General features: G+C 36.4%; 1 protein-coding gene across 1 annotated transcript in view; it reads left to right on the top strand.

The window, feature by feature from the left end:
• The first annotated feature begins 4,619 nt into the window (after positions 1-4,619).
• The window catches only part of LOC124371546, a 117,323-nt gene continuing 108,911 nt past the window's right edge, over positions 4,620-13,031 (top strand). The window contains exon 1 of the mRNA XM_046830184.1: positions 4,620-4,776. Within this exon, the coding sequence (XP_046686140.1) occupies positions 4,620-4,776 (157 nt within the window). The remainder of the gene's footprint in view (positions 4,777-13,031) is intronic.

Genomic DNA, 13,031 nt, shown 5'->3' with positions numbered 1-13,031 from the left:
AACGCCAGACCATTGTTTCCGCTATTACAAATGGCGCCAATTTCAAATTCATCAATATAAAATTCTTTGTAGGAAAGCCCTGTGAATTCTGCTGACTTCAGTTTATAAACATTTCACAACAAAACGTAAATGTTTATCAATTGCACCTTTACTATTTAACACACAAAATAAACAGAATCAGTATGATACGATAATTATAAAGACAAACACGTTATTAAATACATTATATAATTATATTAAAAATATACATTCACCAATTGACTGCAGCAGACACCTCAGTGCACTTGCTCTCTTATTAGAATAATAATCACCACTGAGTTGTATAAATCATAAATGAAGGTGTTATATTATAGAAATGGCAACATGTACAACAAATATCAACAGAAGTTTAATTATGAAACTTTAAAGAACGCATGTAATGATTACATATTAATCGCTTTATGTTTGGCGAAGTAAAGAGCTTCTTGAAAACCAAGTTGCCAATAAAAAACGCGATACTTCTAGCAGTGTCTCTCCCGGTATAGTACAGAAGTAGTGCACATATGAGAAGAAGTATATGAATATGGACCGGTGTTCATATGCGAGACAACTAGGCCCTACAAAGTTGCGGGAAGCAAAGTTTTTGTCAGTATTTCGGTTTGACACTGCACTGTCCTGCACCTTGCTGGGAACAGATAACCTGGGGTGTAATGGCGTGTCGTTTTGATTGATGAGTTTTAAACTGGCAATTGTAAGTTTCCTTCGTCCCCCTGATCCCGCCCTCTACATCGATCGGCTTGTAATTCCGCGGTTTCCGGAGTAGAGTTCTTACATGGATTACAAACCAAGTCTTCATATTTATTTGAATTATAGATATACAAGGCCTAACGTTGACATGCGGCAACCCATTCTAACTGTATAACGTAGATATGTTGGAAGGGTCGCCAACATTTTTGGAGCTCTTCAGACGAACCTGACTCCAGAGTCAAGACCGTGACAGCGTCACATTTCTGACGCTTTACTAACAGGAGGGTAAACCGAAGATACACTCAACATTCATATTGAATCAACCCTTGTAGTAACCTCAGTTACTTCCACTGTTCTTTGGGATCGTGTCTGGGACATCGTAGTGCACTCAACTGTGCACCTGATGAGACAATGAGAATACCTCTTCACGTAGATTACACTATATTTTGTAGTGTAGATGTCTGTGATGTCAAACGATGCAAAGAGCTCGTTTTGATCTTCTTTGACTCCAGATTTTTTGTATCTCTTCAGCTGAACATGACTCCAGATTGTAGGAGTCAAGTCTGCAACAGCATCAGCCGCTACAGTAAGAGGAAGGCGAACTTGAGCTACATTCTACATTCACATTCTAACCGTATTCAAGAATTAAAAAAAGGAAAGCATGGATATTAAAAGAACTCGTTTAGGAATATTTCTTCTGGATGGTCATAAACTTCAAATTAGAAATAGGTCCTCTGAGTGCTAGGGATGACGATATTTATTCCACCCCAAAAATAGGGGGTTGTTGGTATAAATGAAATACCCTTGTACTACTGTACATAATATGACTCGAGTTACAATGTGTAGAATTTCCTTTAAATCGATTATCGATATGACTGACAGTTTTAATAAAATATTAGAATTGCAGATCTCGTATGATACCAGTTACAAATAAAAAACAGCCTTGACTTTTCCTAATTGACTTTCAACTAGCAATTATCACATTTGTCTACCAGCACCTGTTGGCAGTTCACAATAACGTGTTAAACATGCGATCCACGCAAACGTTGCTAGTTTCAGTGCGTAGCTGGTAACATTTCTACTGTACGGTTTCTACAATATATGCATAGTGTTTATGTAATGTAATTTTATAGACGGATCTTTTATTGAGTTGGAACATTACCCTTCATTATATTACATGTTGTTTTAAGTTCGAGTTTTATTCTTGACTAAACATTTAACTTTACCTAAATTTCATTACTGATGATGGATGCCCCATACTGATGCACCTCTGCAATACCCTAGGGCCTGGGACATCTTAGGAGTAGGGTTTAGTACCCAATGATGCTATTTTGGAGCTATGATGCCAAATCAATAAAAAATAACTTAGCAATTAATGACACACAAATAACAATACTACGGATTAGTGAGAGAGTATAATTGTAGTTAACAGGTTGTTAATAAAGTTAGGTCAATTGACAATGCACATTGTACATGCAACAGCAATAATTGTAACAACCATATACTGAACTTCCCTGAGCCCTGAACTCTGACTACGATTTAAAGTGTGATAAATGTTTGTACTCAGATCGTTGCTTGGCGCTCTCAAGCTGGTATTCTATATTTTAGCTAGTCATATATCATATATCATCACATGTCCAGAGGAGAGCCGGGTGATGATTCTTCAGGATAGTAAATGTGAATCCTAATCTCATCGGATCAAACAACGGATTGGCATTCCAGAATCAATACATCACATAGCTATGGTGGAAAAAGTTGATTCAATGTAAATGTTGAGTTTACCACCATTCACATTTCGAGTATGAAATGTGACACAGTCACAGAATTGATTTCTGAAATTTGGAGTCCTCGTCCGTCTGGAGAGATTAAAAAGTCTGCGATAAAGACGTTCAAAAGGAATTCTTTTCACCGTTTCGATATCAGAGACATCCATACTACAAAATAGCTCTGTATGATTTACACAGCGCACCCTGTATAATGTAGATGAAGCAGTATATATTTTCATTGTCTGATCAGATGCATTAATTAGTGGTGCAAAATTCAACATTTCCAAAATCAATGTTGATCAAACGTTGAACCTTGGAAGACGGGGTGGTTCTCCTCAGAGCAGCTTCTGTAACACATTTTCCAATGACTGCTGGAGAGCAAAGCATCAGCGTATTTCAGTACACACTTTAGTGCTGGGGGGAATGGTACAGTGCTGAAGTATAGTTAATGAAGTCAAGTCGATAGCAGGTAGATGAACAATGAAGAAGATGTACGTGGTCGGCGGAGCTTAAAGATGTTCGGCAAGTCTAGATGAGTGAAGCGCCTAGGGAGGATCGTCCACAGCAATGCCCTGGGGCGTCTCAGTTTGTGCAGTGGAGCAGGGTCCTCACGGGAAGTATAGTTAATGAAGTCAAGTCGATAGCAGGTAGATGAACAATGAAGAAGATGTACGTGGTCGGCGGAGCTTAAAGATGTTCGGCAAGTCTAGATGAGTGAAGCGCCTAGGGAGGATCGTCCACAGCAATGCCCTGGGGCGTCTCAGTTTGTGCAGTGGAGCAGGGTCCTCACGGGAAGTATAGTTAATGAAGTCAAGTCGATAGCAGGTAGATGAACAATGAAGAAGATGTACGTGGTCGGCGGAGCTTAAAGATGTTCGGCAAGTCTAGATGAGTGAAGCGCCTAGGGAGGATCGTCCACAGCAATGCCCTGGGGCGTCTCAGTTTGTGCAGTGGAGCAGGGTCCTCACGGGAAGTATAGTTAATGAAGTCAAGTCGATAGCAGGTAGATGAACAATGAAGAAGATGTACGTGGTCGGCGGAGCTTAAAGATGTTCGGCAAGTCTAGATGAGTGAAGCGCCTAGGGAGGATCGTCCACAGCAATGCCCTGGGGCGTCTCAGTTTGTGCAGTGGAGCAGGGTCCTCACGGGAAGTATAGTTAATGAAGTCAAGTCGATAGCAGGTAGATGAACAATGAAGAAGATGTACGTGGTCGGCGGAGCTTAAAGATGTTCGGCAAGTCTAGATGAGTGAAGCGCCTAGGGAGGATCGTCCACAGCAATGCCCTGGGGCGTCTCAGTTTGTGCAGTGGAGCAGGGTCCTCACGGGAAGTATAGTTAATGAAGTCAAGTCGATAGCAGGTAGATGAACAATGAAGAAGATGTACGTGGTCGGCGGAGCTTAAAGATGTTCGGCAAGTCTAGATGAGTGAAGCGCCTAGGGAGGATCGTCCACAGCAATGCCCTGGGGCGTCTCAGTTTGTGCAGTGGAGCAGGGTCCTCACGGGAAGTATAGTTAATGAAGTCAAGTCGATAGCAGGTAGATGAACAATGAAGAAGATGTACGTGGTCGGCGGAGCTTAAAGATGTTCGGCAAGTCTAGATGAGTGAAGCGCCTAGGGAGGATCGTCCACAGCAATGCCCTGGGGCGTCTCAGTTTGTGCAGTGGAGCAGGGTCCTCACGGGAAGTATAGTTAATGAAGTCAAGTCGATAGCAGGTAGATGAACAATGAAGAAGATGTACGTGGTCGGCGGAGCTTAAAGATGTTCGGCAAGTCTAGATGAGTGAAGCGCCTAGGGAGGATCGTCCACAGCAATGCCCTGGGGCGTCTCAGTTTGTGCAGTGGAGCAGGGTCCTCACGGGAAGACCAGGCACTGATGTTCCACTTCGAGGAATCAGCCGAGCCAAAGAGATGCCGAGCTTGCGCCTTGATGTGCTGGAATCGCCCACCGTCGGTATACCCGACCTTATCCTAGCACTGAGTCAGAATAAATCCAAACGAAACAAAAATATACGAACCTCTGAAACATACGACTCTGCAGCAGGCAAGGTAAGACAATAGTCTCTTCATTTCGACCTGGTTCATCATAGAGGGCTCAGCGGTTCGGTGAAAACCTGAAAGCGGCACAATGAAGGATGGCGTTGGTTGGAGGATGGGTAGTCGCCTCCAGTCTACTGTTCTTCTAGCTCCTTCTCTGCATTTCAAGGTCACCATCGCACGCGTAACACTAAACCCGTCTACTCTGGTGCTTACACCCATGTTCCAGTGGTACATTCTGTTGTGTCGTGAGTTGCGGCTGAACTTGGTGCTTAATTTAGGTGAATGTTATGATTTTTACGTACAACATTTATTTGTGTTGTTATCTGAGGTGTGTCCATCGCTATATATACCTGACTTGTTTACTTTTACAAATTCTTAGCTTTATGTTTTAGCACGCCTGAAGAAAAGGCAGATACCACTTCTCGAAACGTCTTTTGTATGTTGCTTTAAAATATTATAACATTGGAAACTGTACGTATTCCTGATAAATTCGTGATTCATGGTTTTAACACTTTTGAAATCCAGCGACAATCAGGAGAACATGAAACTGTTGGAAGGACCGTACTGGCCTTATCGTAGCGTTGACTCAAGGGGTTACAATGCATTATCACCAATGAACGTTATCATCAATAGACTGCTATCAGCTGAGCGTTAGCGAACCTATCACTCGAGGGCTGCAAGTATATAATTTCTGTTTGTGTGTCTGTCAACTTGATATATAAATAAAACTATCTGATCTTCAGGTTTTAAATCTTACATGAAGCTTAATTTCAATATAGGCAGAACTGAGTTTGATCATCAGTATATCACGTGGAAAAATTTCTTGAGAAATATTTTATCTGTAGACTTTAAATATGGCATGAAACATCTTTTTACAGGTAAGAATGAGTTATTTGATGGTGCATGTCCAAATGTGGCATTTGGCTAAGCATCATTGAAGCCTATCACTGAGTAGGTTGACACAATTTCTTTTCTGGATCATGCCTGCCTGTATGTATATTTGCCTATTTTGGACTTTTAACATAGACAACTAATTACCCAGTAAATGTTTTTAAATGTTCACGACAGTAAATTAGCATACTCTACTACTTGTCTAACATACTACGATCATCAAATTTATATGGAGGTGTTTTAAAGCAGGTGAACGGATGGCTATAGAGCCAAATTGATACGCTTAAATACTTCAATAGTATAATCCAAAAATAATACAATGGGAGACATATTTTCGAGTTTCAAAGGTATAAAAAAGCAGTAAAATTATATGACATAATACTAACTGATGTACGATAAAATACTGTTTCACCGGTCTGAGCATAGAACGTACAGGCTAGGCAATTCATTGTAAACTGTAGATATCATTTCTAATAATCTTTCCCTGCCCTAAATATCATGATACATTCAAATCTTTGTAACTTTTTAAATAATTTATCTTTGTAGAATTTTACCTTGTGATGATTAGGTTACGGTACTAGTATTAAAAATTGCTTACAATTCAGTTTGCTTTCCTCTTAAACCAAACCCTTTAACAGTATTAAGTAAGTATATTAGAGAATGATTTGGTTCTACGTAACTCTACAATCACCACATATATTAAACCACTTTACAGTTTTTTAATGGGGTAGTTAATTAGTTTGGAATTGAGTTCACAAGTTTGCGAACATTTTTATAGTTAAATTTTGTAAAACATCGTAAACATTGGCTAAATTATGGAATAAGCTTAAGTCGGCTATTTTTTCAAATTGTTCTTAGTTAACTGGGAATTTAAATAGCAAATAGAAGAAGTGAGTGGACATTTAAAATACCAAAAAGTATTACCTTTTACAGCGGTCATACGTATATCTCCATGTTGAAAAACTAAATTATTTTGGATTTGTTAAAGTTTCAAATTATGCAAGTGTTGAAAGTGTGATATAAATAATGTTAAAATACAGCATTGCCAATGGCGCAGTGTAGCGGGTACAACGGTTACCGCAAGATAACAAGATCAAGCAACGTCGAGCGTGGCTGCTGTTTGGATGGGTGACCGCTGAGCGATCCTGTCCTTGCAAGCAGCCCGCCTGGCTGCCTGGCTGTTGGTGGTGGTCCGGAAGTCTCCTGTTAGCCGTTAGTGTCCAGGATAAATATTAGAGAAAGCTTCTTAATCCTAACTTCGACTGGTAAATAATACATCTTTACGTTTACTTTATATAAAACCAAAATGAAAATTTCTAATTCTATTTTGTTACACAATGCATTGGTGTAATCTTACCACAATCTTTTATGCACTTACAATATTTCTACGCAGGAATAATAAACAATGTAAATATCAAAATAATATACCTCACATAAATTACAATAGTTCCCAACCATTCTACGGTTACGGTACTTAGGGTAGAGAATGGGAAGTTCCATACTCTACAAGCAGCGAAGGCGAGTAGAAGATTAGGCTATGTCCGAGTTGCCTAATCCTGGAACAGCATTTGCACATATTTATACAGTACAGTGTAGTATTTGCATTATACACCACTATGCAGACAAATCTGCGCAACGTTATTTCTGTTGCAATTCTTGCAGCGTGGTGCAATCATTACAAAGTGGTAATATTTATGTTTCACTATTCCTTTGTATGTAGTAACTTTTTTGGCACGTCTCAGAGTTAAAAAAACTACGCAATTTATGAACACGATTTATAATGTTTCAAACTCTATAATCAAGAGTGTTACCCTTCCGAAAACTTATAGATCTAGTCTTTTATCATGGAAGAATTGTTGCATTTGTGTGAATTAAAAAGAATGATTGGCCACACTATCACAAATTATTGCACTTTAGTTTATAAAACCACAAGATTTATGAGGTGAGAGCGATGTGTATTTTACGTGAACACAGCCTACTTTACGTTAAATTATAGAGGAAGTTTTAATAAGGAAATCGTCGTTTCTCAGTTGCTCTTACTATTATGGTATGTATGGTGGTCGAAGTAGCAAGGTGGAAAAAGAGTTAAAAATAATAAATTATACATTTTATTACAAATAAAATTTTTATATTGAAATATTTAAACTTTTTTGTTTGTTTAAAGTTTGTTATTGACGATGGAAGGTTTGAAAGGATAACATGATTTCGGACATTTGCCATCGTTATAAGTTAAAACGGTATAACGTACGTCACGTAACGTCGGTACGAAAGATATAACGTAAAGATGTTATACCTTATAAATTCTATAACATTTAAACTGTCAGGCATGTAAATAGTAGTTACTTCAGAATCAGCCCAGAAAGTTCAAGAAACTAAAAAACAATTAGAAAACCACCATTTTCAGGTACTTTTTCTTTTTTGATTACCTTTGATATAATTGGCTGAGCGTTAGAGGAGTCTATGACCAGATTTACTGGAATATTGTATTTATGTCTGTCTGTCCGCTTGATATCTCGAACTGAAATGACCTGTGACGAAATTTGGCATGAATCTTCATTTATATGCAACACTGAGTTCGATGATGGTGCATGTCACTCCATGGAATTCGGCTAAGCGTTAGCGGATATTTTACATTGGTCTAATGGTTAATTATAATGGGAATGAGAAAGTCACAGAGTAAATGAATTTTGCAAATAAACTGATTGAAATCATATGACATAAGCTGTACATTATGTGGCATACCCCTACTCTGTAGATAGCTTCAGTAACAGTACCATGTTTAAATTAAGTATTAGAAATGTTGAATCTAGTAATGACAAAGCGGTGAAATTAAGAGTTAAATTAAGATTTCATAAAAGTCGGTTTGGGAATAAAAGCAGTCGACATGCAGGACGTGCGCTAGCGAATAATTAAAACGAGTTTAGTTATAAGATATTTGGCACGTAACTGTGGGGAGCTCAGTGCTGCCGCTTCGCTTGGTTCTCCGGCGACTACAAATGTAACGACTGAGATGTCAATTACACGGAGACGTGACACAGCCATTTCGTCAACTACTCCTTTCGTTTGTACCCTGTGTATCTGAGTAAGTCGTCTTGGATATACACTGGATATACATGGATATACACGGATATACATGGATATACACGGATATACACTGATATACACGGATATACACACAGGTTGTCTTTATTATACTGTAAGTGGGTCTCTAGGTGATATTGATAATTATAAAACTGTCAGCAAACTTTAAATGAGGAATCTACCTTTGTTTTAGAGGCGTTTAAAAATATGTATTTCTAACTTTTTAAAACGGCCATTTTCTAATATGATTATCAACTTTGTGTTTTCTTATGAAACATCTGTATATAACATTACTCTGGACTTTTATTAGGAAATGTAATATAAAGACTTTATTATTCCGAGCACGTTTTTGATATTTCTCTTAACTAAATATGAATATTATAATTTGGGAATTTTTTTTTGTTCTTTGAGATATTTTATAAATGTGTGAAACGGGAGAGGACATTTTAGTCGCGTATGTGCTACCTCAATCCTCCTATGGTTTAGAATGGTATAAATAATGTGGTAGTAGTTAAATGTATTGTAAGAGAAGAAAAGACGGCTTAGAAATCCTAGAAGGTTGATAGTTCGACCACATATCTGAAAAAAAATGTAGTGTAAAGATGTTTTTGATTGTTCACATGGCATGAATAGTATTTGAGTATAGTGATGTAATACTCAAATAGCTTGATATTTACTTTAAACCTTTCCAGTTACTAAACGTGTGTTTATTAAAAACAAAGAAAATTTAAATAAACTTTTACAAATATCTTAAAAACAGTAGAACATGTCCAAGTTCAAGATGTTAGGTGTACAGTACCATCTACAACTACATAGTGCTGAATACTCACTACAACAGCTTTACCTACTAATTATCCTGGCAACATCTGAAAGTGGAATAAACACGCTTCCTTCATGTTTTGTTTTGTCCATTATGAACATTTCCTTACCTCACAGTATTTCTAAGACATATATCCTTTGTGACTTACTAAAAACTTTATAAAATATTTTTAAACCGATTTTTACAACGTTCATACATTATGGCAATTTATTCTGTATATTTTTCACCAGCCGTTTATTCAGTTTATGTCTATTGCTGGCTATTCGCTGAGAACCTCAATTTGGGCCATGTCTTCTCACAGTAAATCTACTCTAAATCAGTTATTTATTATCCAATTTAAATAATTTTTGTGTTATTAGATATGGGAAAACCCCCTCTAAAAGCTGTTATACTTGAAATTCCTAAGTAAAATGATAGTTTTTCAGATATTAAAAGTTTAAAAGTCTTAATGGCCGCCATTTTGAAAATACTAAAGATAATATCGTTATACTCTTTTCAGTACCTGACCTTGATATCATAATAATTTGAGTCAAATTTGGTACAATTTAACTGATTACTTTTTAAGATAATAATTTTTAAAATAAAATCAAGTAAGACAGAAGGGAAACTAAGCATTGGATACCCATACTCATATGGTGAAATATGTTTGTGTAGACCTGAGCAATAACGTGGTATACATTTGTCCAGAGAGGTGTCCTTTGGGACACCCTGTATATATCAGATATGTGTGTATTTGTAGGATTATGTAATATAAAGCAGGTTTGTGGACACGATTGCTGTTGTTATTTTTCCAATTCCAATTTAACTATATTCTATTATGCATCCAAAATGAAATGTAACAAATAGTGAGGAATGATAAACAACTTTTATATTCGCACATTGTTCGAGACCTCTTTAAAGGTTTTGAGATGGTGGTCGTTCAAATTTTGAAACAAGTGTTATAAATAAGTTGTTATGGGTCGTAAAAGAGAATTAAAGTGTTTTAGAATTATATAGTCATTTAAAATTATGTTTGTTCTTTTGTTTTCTTTTCCAGATAGCAAGTGTACAAGGTGTGCAATACAGTAGCACACAACATTGCGGTAATAACCTTTTTTTAAAGGAGAGTCCGATCCCCTTTTAAGCCTTATTCTGTCCGTTCTCATGGGCCACTGGCCTGTGCGAGGATCTTATCAAACAGAATAAGGGGGCGAGTCGATACAGTACAAGGTCGATGGTACTGATAAAAAGTGCAACGGTCACAGACAGGATTCGAACCTGCGCTATCTCTAACTCAGACTCAAAGTCCAACGTCTTAGACCACCATAATATTTAATGTATTCAAACTAAACTTGGTAGAGAAATAGTGCTTGGAAATTGCTTGGATGTTCTTTCGTTAGGCTCAACCAATGATAGATTTCAAGATGGCGGCCATTTGCCTTTCTGCAACATCATCTTGGGTATTTCACAAGAAACAAAAATTGGTAATGTTTATACAATTACCACTTAGTTTATATCAGTATGTTTTACTCATTTATAGATTCTTAATGTTTGAAAATGGCGGACATTAAAAAGCTTTAGATACAATAACAACCATAACAATAACAATACCATCGAATAGATGTAGGTGAGAAACAAAGTATTGGATGTTGGATTGTAACTTAATCGTGCCCACGATTTTCCAACCAGATGTGTATACTTGTAACGAGTTTTGCCTTATAAAGTTTCAATATTATAGAATTTCTTAATTCTTTTGTTACGAGTATATTAAAATGCCAATATTGAGAGTCAAAGTAGAACTATTAGTGCTGTAAATTAAATGATTAACGTAATAATGCATGATCAGTTTAGCATTTCGAGATCACAGTCACATGCGAAATCTACTTTTCCTTAGACTGAGCCGAGAAGTTATTCGTTAATCGATGCAAGAAAGCGCGTTAGGCTACATCCACACTGTACACTAATGCTATTGTTAAGCTCCCGCCGAAATGACGTCATCGACGATGAGACAATTTGCATACTTACCTGGTAATGAGTCTGGTACCATGTAGCTGCACAGTACACCTCCGGTTGCGTGGCAACGTATTTCGTTGTTGTAGCTGTATTTCGTTAGCACAAATACTAATGCACTTGTTTGTTGATTGTTTATTAAATATAGTTTGAATGTATGGTGGAGATTCAAAGTTAATTCTTCTGATTAAATGCTATACATACAAAAAAAACTATTTTGCCTCTTTTTCATTTCTTGCCTATGAATTCGCATATTTGAAATTGTCATTAATTTTGAGTTTATCATTTTGGTTTCAATGGTTTAAGAGATTTGGCATTCTATGATCAGAGAAGCAGAACTATATATCAGTCGGGTAGATGTTTAATTTATATGTTGCATTATATTGATACAAACTAACCTCAACCCACATCACGTTTAGGACAAACAGTTTTTATTCATCCTAAAGGAAACTTAATGTTTATTTAAAAACAGGTTTATATTTATTTATTTTATTTTATCTATTTATTTATACTAGACAGGTAATAGTTAACTAGACTACGTACAAATGTGTTTTGTGATATTAGTGCACGTTTTATAATATAATGTATGATAAATATAATGAACCTATAGTTTATAGTTACATTTGAAATATTAAAAAATAATGTACATAAAAATAGGGAGATTAGAAATCTACAGTAGCTGAAATGTTTTTTGCGAAGGAGAAGTAATAATTTCACTAGGTATCTTTCTAGAACATAAACCTGGAGATTGTTAAATTGTTAAGATTTTCATAACCTTAAAATGTAACAAAAATAAACTTAAAATTGTCACATAAAATTTTTTTATACATCAAATAAATTGAATATGAATTATTATTATATTTTGTATTTAAAAAAAAGCCCAAGGAGTAAACAAACATTATTTGGATTAGCATCAAATACTTAAAGACAAAAAAATATTAATTTATCAAACACAATGAATGTTATTGTGCTTAACGTAATCTAACCAAGGGTTCATTTTTCTAGACATTAAATAAAATTTTCAAAAACACACTAAATTTGTAGGGCAGTTTATTTTAAATCTATATTTTTGAGCTTATCTTGTTCTATTAATGATTTTAATGCACTTTTCATCTGGTTTATTATTTAACAAAATTATTTAATTGTTGAGACAAAGAAACTTGTTGACGTTCTCCTCTTAGATCCATCAAAAATTCGGAAGTCCTGTTTGAAAAAATACAATTGAGAGAGAAGGGTCGAGATATGGTGGTAGGTGGGTCTAAATCAGTCAAATACATCTGACATAACAATGTAAAGGTTAACATTCTAACTCTTGATTTCTATCATAAAACAATATTTCAATTCTAACAGGTGCACCTGGAGTTGACGCAGGCTTTGTTGTGGTCTTACAATAGACGTATAGAAGGAGAGGCCACAAAATTACTTCACTGAGATATTGTTCCATTTGGGGCCGTTCTGGGGTGTAATCCCGGGACATAATGCAAACTGAAATGGCAGCCAATTCCCGATACTAGCCAGGAAACGCTGCCCACATCATTTCATTACCGTGAACTTCACTGTAAGTAACACATCTGAGCAGTTAAGTAGGAAGTGTGAAACGTACTTTACATATCGAACTCGATGCACGTTTTCTGAGTTAAAGTGGCGCAATAAATATTTTATTACCGGTACCTTTAAGATAGCTTTTGAGACGGAAAAAATAGAAGAAAATGTTAGTTA

Source organism: Homalodisca vitripennis, chromosome 1 (genome assembly GCF_021130785.1).
Source record: "Homalodisca vitripennis isolate AUS2020 chromosome 1, UT_GWSS_2.1, whole genome shotgun sequence".
In the NCBI taxonomy this organism is placed as follows: Eukaryota; Metazoa; Arthropoda; class Insecta; order Hemiptera; family Cicadellidae; genus Homalodisca; species Homalodisca vitripennis.
This window is presented reverse-complemented; position numbering and strand designations above follow the sequence as displayed.